Source organism: Salvelinus fontinalis, chromosome 7 (assembly GCF_029448725.1).
Source record: "Salvelinus fontinalis isolate EN_2023a chromosome 7, ASM2944872v1, whole genome shotgun sequence".
Lineage (NCBI taxonomy): Eukaryota > Metazoa > Chordata > Actinopteri > Salmoniformes > Salmonidae > Salvelinus > Salvelinus fontinalis.
This window is the reverse complement of record NC_074671.1, coordinates 63317156-63338973: the sequence shown is the minus strand read 5'-3', so window position 1 is coordinate 63338973 and position 21818 is coordinate 63317156. Positions and strand designations below refer to the sequence as shown.

The window sequence follows — 21818 nt, the reverse complement described above, 5'->3', positions numbered from 1 at the left end:
CCCACATCTTGGAATCTCCCTCCTGCACTCTGCTGTGACATGACCATAAGTGTGTCACCTGAAACACTGCAGTGGATTCGGTACAAAAGCTCTAACAGGATAACTGATATATCCTAACATGATTGTTGGGTAAAGACTGATTCAAAACGCAAAAGGACAGTGACACTCCTCTTCTCCCTCCTCCTCTGAAATCCACCTTTCTGTGGCCCTGTCCCAATACTCCTCTTCTCCCTCCTCTGAAATCCACCTTTCTGTGGCCCTGTCCCAATAATCAATCAATCAATCAATCAATCAATCAATCAAATGTATTTATAAAGCCCTTCTTACATCAGCTGATGTCACAAAGTGCTGTACAGAAACCCAGCCTAAAACCCCAAACAGCAAGCAATGCAGGTGTACTGTAGAAGCACGGTGGCTAGCAAAAACTCCCTAGAAAGGCCGGAACCTAGGAAGAAATATAGAGAGGAACCAGGCTATGAGGGGTGGCCAGTCCTCTTCTGGCTGTTCCAGGTGGAGATTATTACAGAACATGGTCAAGATGTTCAAATGTTCATAGACGACCAGCAGGGTCAAATAATAATAATCACAGTGTTAGTAGAGGGTGCAACAGGTCAGCACCTCAGGAGTAAATGTCAGTTGGCTTTTCATAGCCGATCATTCATAGTATCTCCACCGCACCTGCTGTCTCTAGAGAGTTGAAAACAGCAGGTCTGGGACAAGGAAGCACATCCGGTGAACAGGTCAGGGTTCCATAGCCACAGGCAGAACAGTTGAAACTGGAGCAGCAGCACAACCAGGTGGATGGGGGACAGCAAGGAGTCATCAGGCCAGGTAGTCCTGAGGCATGATCCTAGGGCCCAGGTCCTCCGAGAGAAAGAGAGAGAGAAAAAGAGAGAGCATACTTAAATTCACACAGGACACCGGATAAGACAGGAGAAATACTCCAGATATAACAGACTGACTAGAGCCCCCCGACACATAAACTATTGCAGCATAAATACTGGAGGCTGAGACAGGAGGGGTCGGGAGACACTGTGGCCCCGTCCAATACTCCTCTTCTCCCTCCTCCCTGTGTCCCTGTTCCAATACACCTCTTCTCCCAGCTTTGCTAGCGGCCTGGTGGCATCCCAACATAACTCCATATCATAATCCTCCTGATCACCTCGGAAACAAGTCTTCTAACAGGATAACTGATATACCCTAACATGATTGTCGGGTAAAGACTCTGATTCAAAACTCAAAAGGACATACTGTGACATTTTACGTTTTACCAAATTTCTATCAGCATGTTAAATGTGCAACCAGAGGAAAATAAACTCGACCACATTTACTCCACACACAGAGATGCAAGCAAAGCTCTCCCTCGCCCTCCATTTGGCAAATCTGACCATAATTCTATCCTCCTGATTCCTGCTTACAAGCAAAAATTAAAGCAGGAAGCACCAGTGACTAGATCAATAAAAAAGTGGTAAGATGAATCAGATGCTAAGCTACAGGACTGTTTTGCTAGCACAGACTGGAATATGTGATAGCCCACGTCTACCACAACTTCTCCTATTGTGTTAATAAGGTTCAGCCTTTAGAGCACCTGGTTAAACTGTGTTTGAGAGCATTTTAAACTCTCAATAGTTAAATGAGTGAGAAATAGATGTCATTGTTGCAGTAGTTTGTGAGTGGGCAACATATGCTATCATTTTAAATTGGCATGTTGAATTATTTTGTCATTAAACTATTCTATATTGCTTTAATTTCCACAATGTGTACATTTTGTGCTACTGTTACTACCTTACACAAGCTTGCATTTTCACCCCATAACATTTAATGGAATTACACATCCTTTTTACCTCAGATTTGTGATGTTTAGATGCTAACTACAGGACTGTTTTGCTAGCACAGACTGGAATATGTTTCAGGATTCGTCTGATGGCATTGAGGAGTACACCACATCAGTCATTGGCTTCATCAATAAGTGCATCGACAACGTCGTCCCCACAGTGACCGTACTTACATACCCCAACCAGAAGCCATGGATTACAGGCAACATCTGCACTGAGCTAAATGAAGGCTCGAGCTGCCGCTTTCACACTAACCCGGAAGCTTTAAAGAAATCCTGATGTGCCCTCCGACGAACCATCAAACAGGCAAAGCATCAATACAGGACTAAGATCGAATCGTATTACACTGGCTCCAACGCTCGTCAGATGTGGCAGGGCTTGCAAACCATTACAGACTACAAAGGGAAGCACATCCGAGAGCTGCCCAGTGACTTGAGCCTACCAGACAAGCTAAACTACTTCTACGCTCGCCTCGAGGCAAATAACACTAAAACACGCATGAGAGCACCAGCTGTTCTGGACGACTGTGTGATCACACTCTCCACAGCCGATGTGAGTAAGATCTTTAAACAGGTCAATATTCACAAGGCTGCGGGGCCAGACGGATTACCAGGACGTGTGCTCCGGGCATGTGCTGACTAACTGGTAGGTGTCTTCACTGACATTTTCAACATGTCCCCGATTGAGTCTGTAATACCAACATGTTTCAAGCAGACCACCATAGTCCCTGTGCCCAAGAACACAAAGGCAACCTGCCTAAATGACTACAGACCGGTAGCACTCACGTCCGCAGCCATGAAGTGCTTTGAAAGGCTGGTAAGCTCACATCAATACCATCATCCCAGAAACCCTAGACCCCCTCCAATTTGCATACCGCCCCAACAGATCTACAGATGATGCAATCTCCATTGCACTCCACACTGCCCTTTCCCACCTGGACAAAAGGAACACCTATGTGAGAATGCTAATAACTGACTACATCTCACCATTCAACACAAAAGTGTCCTCAAAGCTCATTAATAAGCTAAGGACCCTGGGACTAAACACCTCCCTTTGCAACTGGATCCTGGACTTCCTGACGGGCCACCCCCAGGTGATAAGGGTAGGTAACAACACATCCGTCACGCTGATCCTCAACACAGGGGCCCCTCAGGGGTGAGTCCCCTCCTGTACTCCCTGTTCACTCATGACTGCATGGCCAGGCACGACTCCAACACCATCATTAAGTTTGCCAATGACACAACAGTGGTAGGCCTGATCACCGACAACGACGAGACAGCCTTTAGGGAGGAGGTCAGAGACCTGGCCGTGTGGTGCCAGGACAACAACCTCTCCCTTAACATGATCAATACAAAGGAGATGTTTGTGGACTACAGGAAAAAGAGGACCGAGCACGCCCCCATTCTCATCGACAAGGCTGCAGTGGAGTAGGTTGAGAGCTTCAAGTTCCTTGGTGTCTACATCACCAACAAACTAACATGGTCCAAGCACACCAAGACAGTCGTGAAGATGGCACGACAAAACCTATTCCCCCTCAGGAGACTGAAAAGATTTGTCATGGGTCCTCAGATCCTCAAAAGGTTCTACAGCTGCACCATCAAGAGCATCCTGACTGCTTGCATCACTGCGTGGTCAGCAACTGCTCAGTCTCCGACCGCAAGGCACTCTAGAGGGTAGTGTGAACAACGGCCCAGTACATCACTGGGGCCAAGCTTCCTGCCATCCAGGACCTCTATACCAGGCGGTGTCAGAGGAAGGCCGTAAAAATGGTCAAAGACTCCAGCCACCCTAGTCATAGACTGTTCTCTCTGCTACCGCACGGCAAGTGGTACCAGGGAACCAAGTCTAGGTTCAAGAGGCTGTCATGTAAAAACGTAAGAGATGAAAATGGACAAACTAAAGAATGTGCAATGTGTAGGCCCACTGAGTGTACATTCTGAACCTATGTTGAAGTCCGTAGGTCACATGACCAAGGAGCTATTTAAATGTGAAAGTTATAAAAATTCCTGTAAAATTGAGTGAGATGAAAATGGACAAACTAAAGGGTGTGCAATGTGTAGGCCCACTGAGTGTATATTCTGAACCTTGTTTGAAGTCAGTAGGTCACATGACCAAGGAGCTATTGAAATTCTATAGTAAAAAAGAGTTTGACTTTGTTTACGCTCCCTAACTAATTCAACTAGGAATACAAAATGCTGCTCACATTTAGACATGTTAATTAGCTTTGGAAAGTGAATTAATGTCCAAATCGTGAAAATAAGACCTGTGCAATGTTGTGCACAATTTTTCCAACATCATGACACTTATTTGGAGTCTGTGGCTCAAGTGGTTTGAAAGCGTGAATATAAGTCGAATATCCAACTTGAAACTGTCTTTACCTCGGTCACTGTGGTCACTGCATGCCTGCACTTTAATCCGTTATATCCGGATTAAATATCAGGAGTTGTGAAAAATTGAGTTTAAATGTATTTGGCTAAGGTCTATGTAAACTTCCGACTTCAACTGTATATAGAGTATTTCACTTCAAACAGTTTATTTCATTTAATTATACACAAGAGAAAAGAGGTTGCCCAGCATAAATTCATGTACAAACATTATTTTTAATTACATTCTTGTCATTTAGCAGACTTACAGGACAAATTAGGGTTAATTGCCTTGCTCAAGGGCACAATGACAGATTTTTCACCTAGTCAGCTCGTGATTCAAACCAGCAACCTTTCAGTTACTGGCCCAACACTCTTAACCGCTAGGCTACCTGCCGCCAGATCAATTAACTTCAATACAGTTATTCAAATACATTCATCCTCAATGACTAAAATAATGAATATAGTATTAAAATACAATTTAATAAACACAAGTAGTTGATTCATAGCTTGTTTATAATTAAACAAAAGTTGTTTAGTAATAAAATAATCCACCCAAACTAATGCTAAAAACTGATCATTACATCATCTTTATATGATATACACAGAGTGTACAAAATAGGGATGCACAATTATCATTGAGCATATAGGAATCGGAGGATATTAGCTAAAAATGACAACATCGCCCGATGTCTAATTTAACACCGATGTGCAAAACCGATGTTAATGCTGACATGCATACCTATATAACGTAGGTAGATGACGTAATGACGCCACGAAAAATACAGCACTACACAGAACAAAAGCAGAAAATTCTAAGCGCACACTTCCAACAACTAAACAAGTTCAAGTCAAGCAGTCATTTGAAAAGCGTAAGAACATTTCAGAGAGACAACTCAAAGGCGAAATCCATTAACGCCAAGATAATGGAATTCATTACCCTTGACAATCAACCGTCGTGGATGACGTTGGCTGGTCGAGCCCCACCGTATTTTTCAGATGGTGCCCTACCGGAGTTACACAGTATTGTTAAAACGCATATCTATGGGCGTCACTGCTATTAGCTTCACAACTGATATTTGGACCAGCGATGACAGCCCCATGAGCATACTGAGTCTGACAGCACAGTGGATTTCGTACCGAGGAAAGCCGTATTGCATGTTCAAGAATGTGCTGGTTCTCATACCGCTGCTGCCATTTCAACGGTGTTTGAAACTTGGAAACATAAACACACTCCTTGCGCCATTAGAACAACTGTCTCGATAAATAAGCTAATCAACTGCGCCTGCAGCAGACGTGATACCCTCTGTCATGGCATTGAAACCCCTACTCAACAAAACTGCCGACACAGACCGTGGGGTTAACTTACAAAAGTACTCGATGCTGTGAACAAGCGATTTGGTGGCATTCTCTCTGAGCCTCTTTACTGTGTCGCCATCATGCTCGATGCTAGGTACAAGGACCGCTACTTCGATACAGACAAGAAACAGGGTTTACGTGACATGTTACATAAACAGCTGGACAAGATGGAAATGGACACAGTGAAAGTGCGCATGAGGAAGAGAGGCTACGGACAGACAGAGCTGAAACTTCACTGCTTGACATGTATGATGAAATCCTGGTTGAGAATGAAACGACTGAACAACAAAACAGCACAGCAAGTGAAAGAAATAGGTTTTGATTATGTTTACTGGTAATGGGGACATACGTAAATGCCAACAAAATAACTTTTTGGTCGTGTGGTGTGTGTAAGGCAAATTAGTTAACAAATTCTTATTTACAATAACGACCTACCCCGGGCCAATTGTGTCCTATGGGACTCAATCAGGTCCGGATCTGATACAGCCTGGATTCAAACCAGGGACTGTAGTGTCATGCCGCGTCCGTGTGTGTTTTAACTATTTAACCTTATAAGAATCCTTGAAAGGCCGCTAACATTTTAAATATCGGTATCGGTCTTTTGGCAAGGAAAATATTGTATATCGTATTGGCCAAAAAAATCATATCGGTGCATCCCTAGTACAAAATATTTGAAACACCTTCCTAATATTGAGTCGCACCCCCCTTTGTCCTCAGAACAGCCTCAATTCATCGGGGCAAGGACTGTCCAAGGTGTTGAGTGCTTTCCACAGGGATGCTGGCCCATGTTGACTCCAATGCTTCCTACAATTGTTGGCTGCGAATGGATCTACTCCGAATAGCTCGTTCCATCTCCTCCCACAGATGGACAAAGAAGTAATGTTCTTGGAACCATGCCTGGACAAACCTTGTGGCATAAGACATAATCCTGCTGAAAGAATCCATTTGCAGATGGATACACTGCTGCCATGAAGGGATGCTTTCAAACATTACTTAACTTTTATCAAGGGGCCCAATGTGTGCCATGAAAACACACCCCACACCTTCACACCACCGGCCTGCCACATGGCATTGATGCATGCAGTGGTGTAAAGTACTGAAGTAAAAATAATTTAGAAGAACTATTTAAGTAGTTTTTGGGGGTTCTGTACTTTACTATTTACAGTGGGGACAACAAGTATTGGATACACTGCCGATTTTCCTACTTACAAGGCATGTAGAGGTCTGTAATTTTTTATCATAGGTACACTTCAACTGTGAGAGACTTAATTTGCATTTTATTGCATGACATAAGTATTTGATATAGAAAAGCAGAACTTGATATTTGGTACAGAAACCTTTGTTTGCAATTACAGAGATCATACATTTCCTGTAGTTCTTGACCAGGTTTGCACACACTGCAGCAGGGATTTTGACCCACTCCTCCATACAGACCTTCTCCAGATCCTTCAGGTTTCGTGACTTTCAGCTCCCTCCAAAGATTTTCTATTGGGTTCAGGTCTGGAGACTGGCTAGGCCACTTGTTACGTTCCCCAGTTTCTGTGTTGTAGTTTGTATTTGAGTGTGTGTGTTTCAGGAGATGGCTTCCTGAAATTCTCACCAAGCAGCTGATTGGTCGGCCCCAATTGATGATTGGAGAGCTGACCCCGCCCCCTCGTCAAGACGCAGCTGTTTCTAATTACCCATTCCGTCTGAAGCTATATAAAAGCCAGTGTTCTGTTGTTCAGAAGAGAGAGATCATTGCAGAAATATTGATTGTGATTTAGAGAGATCATGGCTGAGGGTTATAGCATGTTGGTCGTTGGTATGTACTGTGTTAGTTGTTGCTGCGAGCAGTTGGTATGTTCTGTGTGAGATTGTTGCTCAGAGCTTATTTGATGTCCTTTTGTTTCTTAGTTTGTTTGAGTAATTGTTTGTTATCCTGTTTCATTTGTTCCCAGGGGGGAAGGGGAAGGCACCTAGGGAGTGCTTAGGCAAGAGGCCCGTGGGCATACATATACCCGTAGTATATTCAATGTCTAGGCACACTAGATAAGACCTGGGCGGACCACCGCCTGTATTTTGGTTAGTGCACCAGGTGGTGCTAAGTTAGGTGGGTAGGCAGGTTAGATATTTACTTTCTTTGCTTTGGTTCCGTCCAGCCCCTTTTCCCCATATTACCGTGTAAAAGGAATAAAGTCCTAGTAAACGGTCAATTCTGCTTTTGTGTCATCCTTACTCGCACCTACAGCCCATACCTATTTCACTTCACGGGGAGTTGAGTTGCAGCAGGGTGTTGTGTTCCCTCTTCACAGAGGCGTGCGTAACACCACTCCAGGATCTTGAGATGCTTCTACGGAGCCGCTCCTTAGTTGCCCTGGCTGTGTGTTTTGGGTCGTTGTCATGCTGGAAGACCCAGCCACAACCCATCTTCAATGCTCTTACTGAGGGAAGGAGGTTGTTGGCCAAGATCTCGCGATACATGGCTCCATCCATCCTCCCCTCAATACGGTGCAGTCGTCCTGTCCCCTTTGCAGAAAAGCATCCCCAAAGAATGATGTTTCCACCTCCATGCTTCAAGGTTGGGATGGTGTTCTTGGGGTTGTACTCATCCTTCTTCTTCCTCCAAACACGGCGAGTGGAGTTTAGACCAAAAGGCTCTATTTTTATCTCATCAGACCACATGACCTTCTCCCATTCCTACTCTGGATCATCCAGATGGTCATTGGCAAACTTCAGACGGGCCTGGACATGCGCTGGCTTGAGCAGGGGGACCTTGCGTGCGCTGCAGGATTTCAATCCATGACGGCGTAATGTGTTACTAATGGTTTTCTTTGAGACTGGTCCCAGCTCTCTTCAGGTCATTGACCAGGTCCTGCTGTGTAGTTCTGGGCTGATCCCTCACCTTCCTCATGATCCCCCACAAGGCGAGATCTTGCATGGAACCCGAGACCGAGGGTGATTGACCGTCATCTTGAACTTCTTCCATTTTCTAATAATTGCGCCAACAGTTGTTGCCTTCTCACCAAGCTGCTTGCTTATTGTCCTGTAGCCCATCCCAGGCTTGTGCGGGTCTACAATTTTATCCCTGATGTCCTTACACAGCTCTGGTCTTGGACATTGTGGAGAGGTTGGAGTCTGTTTGAGTGTGTGGACAGGTGTCTTTTATACAGGTAACGAGTTCAAACAGGTGCAGTTAATACAGGTCATGAGTGGAGAACAGGAGAGCTTCTTAAAGAAAAACTAACAGGTCTGTGAGAGCTGGAATTCTTACTGGTTGGTAGGTGATCAAATACTTATGTCATGCAATAAAATGCAAATGAATTACTTAAAAATCATACAATGTGATTTTCTGGATTTTTGTTTTAGATTCCATCTTTCACAGTTGAAGTGTACCTATGATAAACATTACAGACCTCTACATGCTTTGTAAGTAGGAAAATCGGCAGTGTATCAAGTACTTCTCTCCACTGTATATTTTTGACAACTTTTACTTTTATTTCACTAAATTCCTAGAGGAAATAATACTTTTAACTCCATACATTTTCCCTGACACCCAAAAGTACTCAATGTCATTTTTTATTATTAGCAGGACAGAAAATTGTCCAATTCACGCACTTATCAAGATAAACTCCCTGGTCATCCCTACTGCCTCTGATCTGGCAGACTCACTAAACACAAATGCTTTGCTTGTAAATGGTGTTGGAGTGTGCCCCTGGTTATCCGTAATATAAAAAATAACACACAATTGTGCCATCTGGTTTGCTTAATAAGGATCATACACTTAAGAAAAAAATCACCTTATATGACATACCCAAATCTAACTGCTTGTAGCTCAGCACCTGAAGCAAGGATATGCAAGTATATGTGTATTCTTGATACCATTTGAAGTTTGTGGAAATGTGAAATTAATGTAGGAGAATAACACACAACACATTAGGTAAAAGATAATAGAAACAAAATACCTGTAATTTTCTTTTTCGTCCTTGAAATGCAAGAGAAAGGCCATACTTTCAGATAGGAGTCTAGGTGTGATTTAGATTTTGGCCACCAGATGGCAGCAGTGTGCAAAGGTTCTGACTGATCCAGGGAAGAATTACATTACTGCACTGTATCAAGTCTGCCAGGAGGTTCCCCAAATGTGCTGAATTGGTCAATTGATACATTTAAGTACAAAATTATAGAGAACATACAAAAATGATAGGGTAATAAAACATTTAAGTTTACACACTGCCAGGAATGTCATACATAATGGATCATTAGCTTATACACAAACTTTCACACATCTAGATGGCTGGGCAGGGTGGGTGTGGTGCCAGAGACAGAAGGGGTTCAAAATGTAGAACCCAGTTCCTACATTTGAACATAAAAATAGATTTTAGCAAATTAAACTATATTACATTTTATCTCTGGGACCCTCAGGATGACAAATCAGAGCAAGATTACTGAACATAAGTACATTATTGACCTTCAGAGGTGAATGTATTAAACCAGTTGCCATGATAAAAGTTGTGCACTCTACTCAAACAATAACATGGTATTTTTTCACTGTAATAGCTACTGTAAATTGGACACTGCAGTTTGATAAAAAATAATTTAAGCTTTCTGCCCATATAAAGACATGTCTATGTCCTGGAAAGTTGGCTGTTGTATACAACATAATTGTAGTCACATTGGAGCACGTTAGCAACAATTGTCCCGGTTAAGGGACACCCATCACGTAGAGGTTCATTTAAGGAATTTGAAATTATTCACTTTTACTTTTGATACTAAGGTTTATTTACAACCAAATACCTTAGACTTTTACTTGAGTTACTCGTGGCAAATTAAGAGCAGAAGTAAGGCTTCTCTCCTGTGTCTGTTCTCTGATGACCTTTTAGCTCAGCTGTTTTAAAACATTTTCTACAGTCAGATCAGTGGTTAGGCTTCTCACCTTTATGTTTACCTTGGTGTCTTTTTAAGTGGCACATTTGAGAGAAACTCTTTCCACAGTCAGAGCAGGAGTAAGGCTTCTCTCCTGTGTGTGTTCTCTGATGGACTTTTAGCTCAGCTGATGTTGTGAAGCATTTTACACAGTCAGAGCAGGAGTAAGGCTTCATTCCTGTATGTATACGTTCATGTGTTTTTAAGTTGCACAGTAGAGAGATACTCTTTCCACAGTCAGAGCAGGAGTAAGGCTTCTCGCCTGTGTGTGTTCTCTGATGGACTTTTAGCTCAGTTGATGTTGTGAAGCATTTTACACAGTCAGAGCAGGAGTAAGGCTTCACTCCTGTATGTATACGTTCATGTGTTTTTAAGTTGCCCAGTTGAGAGAAAATCTTCCCACAGTCAGAGCAGGAATAAGGCTTCACTCCTGTATGTATAAGTTCATGTGCTTTTAAAAAACCCTGTCGAGAGAAACTCTTCCCACAGTCAGAGCAGGAGAAAGGCTTCTCTCCAGTGTGCACTCTCTGATGAAGTTTTAGCTCAGTTGATGTTGTGTAGCATTTTACACAGTCAGAGCAGGAGTAAGGCTTCACTCCTGTATGTATATGTTCATGTCTTTTTAAGTGGCCCAGTCGAGAGAAAATCTTTCCACAGTCAGGGCAGGAGTAAGGCTTCTCTCCAGTGTGCACTCTCTGATGAACTGTCAGATTCCCTGATGTTGTGAATCTCTTCCCACAGTCAGTACAGGAATACGGATTCTCTCCTGTGTGTATTTTTAGGTGTATTTTTAGCTTTGATAGAACTGGGAAAATCTCATCACAATGTGGGCAGAGGTGAGACCTCTTAGCTCCATGATCTTCCTGCTGTTGATCTCTGGATGTAGAGAATGTCTCAACATGGTCTCCTGTGTGAACATCATCAGAAAAACCAGTCAGTTGGTGTGATATACATGTCAATCACATGTATATTATGAAGCCCTTTTTACATCAGCAAATGTCAAAGTGGTTTACAGAAACCCAGCCTAAAATCCCCAAAGAGCAAGCAATGCTGATTTAAAAGAAAAACTCCCTAGAAAGCAGAAACGGAAGAAAGAAAGGTAGAGAGGAACCAGGCCCAGAGGGATGGCCAGTCCTCTTCTGTCTGTACCGGGTGACATATGTATTCATATCAGTAGGCTGTACAATACAGGGGAATTAAACTATGCTAAAAGTGGGTAAGAGTCCTCCCACTCACTATCACAAGGGTTAGTAACTACACAGACTCATTTCATAGAACTTTAAAACACTGGCAGTTTGTCTACTTCACTCCTTTAGTCTACTCTCTGATCACTCCAGATAGCCCAGTGAATAAAACAAATGCTGGCAATACTGGTGCCAGTCTCAGTAGCATGAAATAACATCTACCTTCTCATTGAAACAGTTCTACAGCAACTTTTCATGCACAGTGGGAAGTTGGAATGAACAACAAACAGATAGAACCTGATCTTACCATGAGAAACAGATTCCTCAATCTTCTCCTCCTCTTCTTCAACTTTAATGTCAACATTCAGCTCCATTGTTTGACTGCAGTCTTCCAGCTTCACTGATGCCATCTCAGGATCCTGCGGTGCAAACTGGGCTCCACTGTCACAATCAGGACCCAGTGACTGTAGGTTTGGACTCAGTGTGGACGGAGAGAGGCAGGCTGGGTTTGTCCTCACTGTTGATGTCACCGGCTTCAGACTTAATTCTAGTCGTCCTATAGTAACAACGAGAAACAGAAAAAAAGTTGTCTTGACAGTTCAGGCACTTTCTTTACTCTCAAAAATATATATTTTATTTATTTTTGTTCAATTATCTAATACAGTGCTTGACTTGGACTGAAATAGGTGCCGGTACTGTTTGTATTTAGGTGCAGCAGCTCCACAATACTGTTAGTATCAGCTAATATTGTATGAGGGGAACATGAGCTCAAACACTAGAAATATGAGGTGGTGGTAATCAGCTCCTGTCCATCTCATTTCAAAAGATGAAGTAGGTAACAAAACATTAATTCATTCAAATTGGACAAAGTACACGCTTTAAAATTTGTCTACACAACGTAAATGAACAAAACCTATAGTAGATTTCCCAAATGACACAAAATATTTAGTACAAATGTTGCAGTATGTTTTAGGCAGCACTATGACCTATTTTCCTGAATAGCCTCGTCTTCACTGTATTTCACATCAAAAACCAATCGCATTTCCCGTTCACACCATAATTTACAGATAAATATAGAAACTGAACGTGTCTGAATATTACTACACATGATAATCATTGCATTCAGCTTCAAAACTGTAGTGCGACTGTGAAATTGTCTCTGCACCAGCACTGAAGTCTGTTGACGCAGATAGAATGGGCACCACCATGTTACCAGCTTGTGAATTTCAGTGCTCTCACAGAACTAAAATGAGATTCACTTTCTCTGATCTCTCTCCCTCTCTGTGCTGTTATAGACATGAGCCAGAAACTCATGTCTCCAGCATTGCACTTCATCATTTATTTCCTGATAGAATAAGAGCTGTGGGAAGAGAAGAGAAGTTGTTTTTATTGATCTCAGTGTCAAAGTAGTCTGTAATTTTTGTCATTTGTGAGGTATTAAAAAAGATTCTGCAAAAGTCCCCAGTCATCTAAAATGATGTAGAATTGCATGAAATCCATTTACAAAAGGCCACATTTTTCCCGACTCTGGGCTACAATAAATGTACTCCATGTGTTAAACTTCTGCAAGCGGAGCCACACCACTGCGCTATGCCAGTACGCTAAAGCCATGATAATGCTTGCAATGCTTTATTATAAAGGTATTTTATTTCATATGTGCTCTGGTTCCTCTGGTTCTCTCAGGCTCACGTTTGGTTCCAGCACCTCCCAACTTACAAATGAAGCACTGGAAAAGTGGGTAGCTGCTGCCTCCCCTGGGACACATCTCCATTGCCTGGAGTTCATCAGGCTGTTGATTGTGGCCTGTGGAATGTTGTCCCACTCCTCTTCAATGGCTGTGCGAAATTCCCAGATATTGGCGGGAACTGGAACAAGCTGTCGTACACATCGATCCAGACCATCCCAAACATTTTTTTTTTTTTACCTTTATTTAACTAGGCAAGTCAGTTAAGAACAAATTCTTATTTTCAATGACGGCCTAGGAACAGTGGGTTAACTGCCTGTTCAGGGGCAGAACGACAGATTTGTACCTTGTCAGCTCGGGGATTTGAACTTGCAACCTTCCGGTTACTAGTCCAACGCTCTAACCACTAGGCTACGCTGCCGCCCCAACATGCTCAAAGGGTGACATGTCTGGTGAGTATGCAGGCCATGGAAGAACTGGGACATGTTCAGCATTTTCAATTGTGTACAGATCCTTGCAACATGGGGCTATGCATTGTCATGATGGAACATGAGGTGATGGCGGCGGATGAATAGCAGGACAATGGTCCTCAGGATCTTGTCATGGTATCTCTGTGCATTCACAGGTGTGCCAAGCTTGTAGCGTCATACTCAAGCTTCAAGGCTGTAATCGCTGTAAAAGGTGCTTCCACAAAGTACTGAGTAAAGGGTCTAAATACTTATGTAAATGTGATATTTCCGTATTTGTGGTTTTTAGAATGTGATTATTATAAATTTGGTAAAATTTCTAAAAACCTGTTTTTGCGTTCTCATTATGGGGTATTGTGTGTAGATTGGTGGGGGACAGAAACAATTTAATATATTTTATAATAAGGCTGTAACGTAACAAAATGTGGAAAAAGTCAAGGGGTCTGAATAATTTCCCAACGCACTATATGCTGAATCGTTTCAGCAAGGTTGCTTCCCCTCCTCTCTAAGGAGTGTTTTACTCTCATTCTGAAGCCTGATAAATCCCCAACAAAATGTGAAAGTTACAGACCGATTTCCCTTCTGAACTCCGACTCAAGAAAGTGCTAAAGCCTTGGCCAAGAGATTGGATAGACTGCTCCCATATCTAATACACCAAGACCAAAATAGCTTTGTGAAAAACCATCAAGGTTTTCACAATGTGAAGAGAGTACTAAACACAGTGCACATGTCAAGGGTCCCCTGAGGGTTTGGCCGGGGTAGGCAGTCAGTGTAAATAAGAATTTGTTCTTAACCGACTTGCCTAGTTAAATAAAAGGTTAAATAAAAAATTAAATAAACACTGCAGAAATGTTTTGGTACCCTCCCCCAGACCTGTGCCTCGACATAATCCTTTCATGGAGCTCTACGGACAAATGTGTCTGAATAATTGTATACATGTAGAAAACCAATAATCATTACATTTAGCTTCAAAAAAGCATGAAAAATGTCTCTCTGCTGCACCCACACTGCCTGCACTGAAGTTTGTTGACGCAGACCGACTGGGCGCTGCCATTTTACCAGCCTGTGAATTTTTCCTTTCATGGAGCTCTACGGACAATTCCTTCGACCTCATGGCCTGGTTTTTGCTCTGACATGCACTGTGTCAACATTTGACATTATATAGACAGGTGCGTGCTTTTCCAAATCATGTTCAATCAATTGAATTTACCACAGGTTGACAACAATCAAGTTGTAGAAACATATCTAATGGAAACAGGATGCAACTGAACTTAATGTCGAGTCTCCTAGCAAAGGGTCTGAATATCTAAGTAAATAAGGTATTTCTGTTTGGGCTTTTTTATGTATAAAATGTGAAAACAGTTCTAAAAACCTGTTTGCGTTGACATTATGGGATATTGTGTGTAGATTGATGAGGAACATTTTTAATTTAATACATTTTAGAATAAGGCTGTAATGTAACAAAAGGTGGAAAAAGTCAAGGGGTCTAAATACTTTCCGAATGGAAGAGGGGAAACCTAGTCAGTTGTACAAATGAATGTATTCAACTGAAATGTGTCTTCTGCATTTAACCCAACCCCTCTGAATCAGAGAGGTGCAGGTGGGCTGCCATAACCAACATCCACATCTCCGGTGCCGAGGGAACAGTCGGTTACCTGCCTTGCTCAGGGGCAGAACAATCAATTTCTACCTTGTCAGCTCTGGGATTTGATCCAGCAGCCTTTCAGTTACTGGCCAAATCTCTAACCACTAGGCTACCTGTACGTATTCATGTAAGAAGGCTGTGCAATACAAAAGGGGAATAAAAAACTATTAAAGAATCTCATAAGTCATGAAAATGATGAGGTATAACATCAACTCAACATCACAAGAGATAGTAACTACACACTCATTCTACTGCAATGTGTCATGCACAGTGGGACGTTGGAACAAACAACAAACTTAGTTAGTTAGAACCTGCTCTTACCATGAGAAACAGATTTCCCAATCTTCTCCTCCTCTTCTTCATCTTTAATGTCAACATTCAGCTCCATTGTTTGACTGCAGTCTTCCAGCTTCACTGATACCATCTCTGGATCCTGCTGTAAAAACTGGCCTCCACTGTCATTATCAGGACCCAGTGACTGTAGGTTTGGACTCAGAGTGGAAGGAGAGAGGCAGGCTGGGTTTGTCCTCCCTGAGTCGGAAAGTGGTATAAGAGAAATGGACACAAACATTGTCTTAAGTTCTGGCACTTTCTTTATTCTCTAAAAATATATTATATTTTTTCTTGTTCAATTATCTAATTCAGTGGTTGACTTGGACTGAAATATTTGTCGATACTCATTTTGGGTGCCGGTACTGTTTATATTTAGGTGCAGGAGCTCCACAATACTTTTGAGCTAATATTTAACCTGTAGTAGAAAAATGTATAAATGCATTTAGTACAAGGTACAATATAAAAACATTTAGTACAAGGTTACAGTATGTTTTAGGCAGCACTACGTGCTATTTTCTTTAACCTTGCATTCAATGTTTTACTTCAAAAACCATTTGTATGTCCTGGTCACACCATAGTAACATTTATAGATAAAGACAGAAACAACTGAATGTTTCTGAATATTATGACACACAAAACAGATAATCATTACATTTTGTTTCAAAACAGCAGTGCAACCGTAAAATTGTCTCTCTGCTGCATCCACACTGCCTGCACTGAAGTCCGTTGACGCAGATCGAGTGGCCGCCGCCATTTTACTAGCTTGTGAATTTTTCCTTTCATGGAGCTCTACAGACAATTTCTTCAACCTCATGGCTTGGTTTTTGCTCTGACATGCACTGTCAAATGTGGGACCTTATATAGACATGTGTGTACCTTTCCAAATCATGTCCAATCAACTGAATTTACCACAGGTTGACAACAATCAAGTTGTAGAAACATCTCAAGGATGGTCAATGGAAACAGGATGCACCTGAGCTCAATGTCAAGTCTCATAGCAAAGAGTCTGAATACTTATGGAAATAAGTTATTTCTGTTTTAAATATTTTATAAATGTGAAAACAATTCTAAAACCCTTTTTTTGCTTTGTCATTATGGTGTGTGTGTAGATTGAAAAACATTTATTTAATAAATTTTTTAGGAAACGGCTGTAATGTAACAAAACGTGGAAAAAGTCATGGGGTCTAAATACTTTGCGAATGCACTGTATGTATTCATATCAGTAGGCTGGTACCGTATGTATTCATATCAGTAGGCTGGTACTGTATGTATTCATATCAGTAGGCTGGTACTGTATGTATTCATATCAGTAGGCTGGTACTGTATGTATTCATATCAGTAGGCTGGTACTGTATGTATTCATATCAGTAGGCTGGTACTGTATGTATTCATATCAGTAGGCTGGTACTGTATGTATTCATATAAATATGCTGTGCAATACAAAAGGGGAATAAAACTATTCTAAAAGTATCTCATAAGTCAAGAAAATTATGAGCAATATCATCCTCCACTCACTATCACAAGGGTTAGAAACTACACAGACTCACTTCATAGAACTTTAAAACACTGGCAGTTTGTCTCCATCACTTATTTAGTCTACTCTCTGAACACTCCAGATAGACCAGTTAATAAAACAAATGCTGACAATACTGGTGTCAAACCGTGCAAGTCTGAGTAGCATGAAATAACATCTACCTTCTCATTGAAACTGTTCATCATGAAACAGTTCCACTGCAACTTTTCATGCACAGTGGAACGAATGACACAAACATAGTTAGATACAACCTGCTTTTACCATGACTAACAGACTTCCCAATCTTCTCCTCCTCTTCTTCATCTTTAATGTCAACATTCAGCTCCATTGTTTGACTGCAGTCTTCCAGCTTCACTGATGCCATCTCTGGATCCTGCAGTGCAAACTGGGCTCCACTGTCACAATCAGGACCCAGTTACTGTAGGTTTGGACTCAGTGTGGAAGGAGAGAGGCAGGTTGGGTCTGTCCTCAGTGTTGATGTTACCGGCTTCCGACTTGACCTGAGTCGGCCTGTAGTAATAAAGAGAAACAGACACACAAGTCATTGTCTTCTCAGTTCTGGCACTTTCTTTACTGTCAAAAAATATTGTTTATATTTAGGTGCAGGAGCGCCACAATACTTTGAGGTGCCGGTACTCAGCTCCGGTGAGCTCCTGTCCAAATCACGCACTGATCTCATTTCAATAGATCTGGTAGCTCAGCATTGACAACAAAACATGAATTCATTCACATTAGACAAAGTTTACGCTTTAAATCAGGCTACACAACTTAATCTATAGTAGATTTCCTGAATTCACATAAATGCATAAATGACTCAAAAAACATTTAGAACCAGGTTACAGTATGTTTCAGGCAGCACTATGTACTATTTTCCTGAATAACCTTGTCTTCACTGTATTGTTCCAATCAAAAACCAAAAGGATTTCCGTTCACACCATAGTAATATTTATAGACAACGATAACTTAAAGTGTCTGAATATTAGTACACATGTAGAAAACTGATAACCATTACATTAAGCTTTAAAACAGTAGTGCAACCGTGAAATGGTCTCTCTCTGCTGCACCCTCAGTGCCTGCACTGAAGTCTGTTGACACAAACCGAGTGGCGCCGCCATTTTAACAGCTCGTGAATTTTACACAAAACTAATAACTTGTAAAACGAATTCAGAAATCTCAAGTAAATATATTCTTTATGAAATGACCTTGAGAAAACGATGTACATCCACTCAGACAAACCGCAAAGGCTCTAACTATGTAACTTGTAAAATAGTTAACGTTATCACGTTCTTCACTCGGCTTCACACACAAATAACACATCAAACCTTTACCAAACGTGATAATACATTAACGGATGTATTACCTAAAATGGTATGACATGTTCTTTCGATATTAGAAAGTTTAAACGTGCTATTACATACCTGTAGTAATAAACAGGTAAACGAATGTTTTCTTCTTGACTGCACCGTTCTGGCGCTTTCTTTACACTGAAGAATGTTTCGCTTCTGTCCGGAACTTCCTGTTCCCCCACTAACACCGTCCGTGCATTCCGGGATCCTTGGGATAGGCCCTACCTCATTACATGAGAAGGGGTCGCTGCCTCCTCCGGGACACATCTCTTTTGCATAGAGTTGATCAAGCTGTTGATTGTGGCCTGTGGAATGTTGTCCCATCCCAGCTAGCACAGTGGATCTGGGCCGATTCCGGCTGAGAGTCGCGACACTCCGCTGATTCGGACTCGGCCTACGTCTTGTGGCCCGAGTCTTGGCCGCACTAAGCAGTATTACCTATGGCTGGGTTTGCGGGGATTGAGCTCGGGCGGATTCCGGTGTGAGTTATCTGGCCCAAATGTATTACTTGGAGCTTGGGCCGATTCTGGTGTGCGTTATCTGGCCCAAATGTATTACTTTGGACTCGGGCCATATTTTCTCATTGTTTCTGTGATTAAAAAAATTCTATTTAACATTTTCATTAAATTATTTAAGAGTCCTGTTTAAGTTATATTTGAGTATTTTGATACTTTGTGCAAGGCAATTGATAAGCATTAAGTGTCCCGAGTGGCGCGTTACTACAGATGGTAGTTCGATGACGGTGTTGTGCCGAAAATCTGCCCACTGCCAGAATATATACAGTTTTGAACTTCAAACAGTTTATTTCATTTAATTACACACGAGGGAAAAGGTGGTTGCCCATCATAAATTCATGTACAAACATTTTTCATTTAGCAGATGCTCTTATCCAGAGCGACTTACAGAACAAATAAGGGTTATTTGCCTTGCTCAAGGGCACAATGCCACATTTTCACTTAGTCGGCTTGGGATTCAAACCAGCGACCTTTCAGTTACTGGCCCAACACTCTTAACCGCTAGGCTACCTGCCACCAGATCAATTAACTTCCAATATAATTATTCAAATACATTCATCAATGACTAAAATAATGAATCAAGTATTAAAAGTCAGTTTAATGTGGACAAAATGGCGCCGTAGTGAAAGAGATTTGCGTCAGTTCAAATCTGGCATCAGGACAAAATGTGATTCATAGTCATCGAATATATTTTAAGTATTTTAATTAAACTCAGACGATAAATGGTAAATGCAATTTTCGTATATACGGGTTCACTGTATCTCCGCGATGACAATTTTATTCTCAACTTGCCCAGTTGGCCTATCATAGTAGAGGTTTAGCATGGTTAATACTCTTGCTCCTCCTTTGTGGGCCCCCAAACTTGTCCAAGCCCCTTGGCGTTTTCCTTCTCCACATCTGGTTGTTGGGTAGAGCAGCTCCATCCTGTGTCCCCCTCGATTCTTCACTGAAACAGTTCCTAATATGGTATTGTCCAGTATTCTAAACTCCTGGTTGGTCTAGAGCAGGGGTGTCAAAAAACGGCCCGCGGGCCGGAACCGGCCCCCAAGGAGGTTCGATCAGGCCCGCAGAATAATTTGAAAGTGGAAAAAATGCATAAAAGACATGGAATTAATATTTTTAATTCGCTGCAATTCATGGATTATCCGCTAAGGGGCGCACTCTTTCCATCAGAGTAGAAGACAAGCCGCATCACTGAGACAGACTGAAAACAGCAGACGGTATCAATGCGCCATCTGCTGCTTGTTACGACGTTGTTAATACCTTGGTCTCTACCTCTCCGCTACACCCTCATTAGCCAAAATGTCGTTATCCAAACGGAGAAAAGTAGATAAGGAGTGTAGAATTTTCAAAGAAAAATGGACCACGTCCTATTTATTTACAGAGATGCACGGAAAACCTTCGTGCTTGGTGTGTTTGCAACAAGTTTCGGTATTGAAGGAATATAATATTCGACGCCACTACGAGACTCATCACAGCGAAAAATATGACGGCTTGCAAGGACAACTGAGAAGAGATAAGATTAACGAATTGCTGGCGGGTCTGAGGAAACAGCAGTCAACTTTCATCCAGAGCCGAGAAGTCAGTGAAGCAGCGGTAAAAGCCAGCTACCTAATTGCTAGCGAAATAGCATTAGCATCGAAGCCGTATTCCGACGGTGACTTTGTTCAGGAACAAATACAAGTCCAGACTAGACTAACACCTTTAAAATGCTGCCTTAGATACTGTTTGCATTGAAAGAATACAGCTCTGTGAAGATGAATCCTTACTGTGGTGATTTAAAAAATGTGCACTTTAATGTTAGTCAGCAGCTTCAAAACAAAAGTTGTGTGATGGAATTCTACTGTTCATACAACTCCATAAATTTTCAGTATGTATTGTATGTGTATGTATGTTTCATGTATGAAGTTTACAGATTTACAGGACAGGCGAACACTTTCTTCATTACACATTTAAAATCACTCTCCTTAGTTTGTAAGGTGTACGCAGGGATTACATTTAGATTTTATATGCGTATGTGTAAGTGGTTTAAAAATTCCTTTCTTTAAAAGTCTCATTTAATCTTAAAGTGCATTACTATATTTTTCAGTACCAATTAAAGTTTTGTGCCTTTGTACAATCAGTGGGATCAGTTGCAATGCATATTTGTGAATGATAAAAGTAAATTGCACATTTGTCTAAGGAAATATGAGGTGTTTCATGAAATGTTTTGTAAAAGGATAGTTCATTAAATTTCAATATTTTCCTAATGTTCTTGTGCTTCTTTACACCAAAACAAAGGAAGGACATGATATTTTGGTTATTTATAGCAGAGTATGGTATAATTTTAATGGTCCGGCCCACTTGACATCTCCCTAGGCCGTATGTGGCCCACGATGCGAAATGAGTTTGACACCCCTGGACTAGAGAGATGCACCCCTCCCCTCTCCAGACTGTCCACAGCTTTTATGGCCTGTGTTGGTCAGTCCTTACACCTACACACACCCCCCCTCTGTATTGTTTGTGTGTGTGTGTAACAAAACAATATTCCTCTTCAACCAATATGCTAACAGCCTATAGTGCATAAACATAAATCCTAACAGTAGAGAGAACACTGTGTTTCAGCGAGCTCCCGTGGCATTCGTACATTTATATTTTTTCATTAATCTCCT

At 41.7% G+C, this 21818-nt stretch overlaps 1 protein-coding gene across 1 annotated transcript; it reads right to left on the bottom strand.

The window, feature by feature from the left end:
* Positions 1 to 9011: 9011 nt before the first annotated feature.
* LOC129860170 (zinc finger protein 501-like) lies at positions 9012 to 18864 on the bottom strand. The gene is made up of 5 exons (XM_055930539.1): positions 18725 to 18864; positions 17568 to 17816; positions 15761 to 15970; positions 11951 to 12199; positions 9012 to 11366 (listed from the first exon to the last, which is right to left on the bottom strand). Exons 2-5 carry the CDS (start codon positions 17668 to 17670, stop codon positions 10450 to 10452), a joined length of 1479 nt encoding a protein of 492 aa, XP_055786514.1. The 5' UTR covers positions 17671 to 17816; positions 18725 to 18864; the 3' UTR covers positions 9012 to 10449.
* Between the last annotated feature and the right edge of the window lie 2954 nt (positions 18865 to 21818).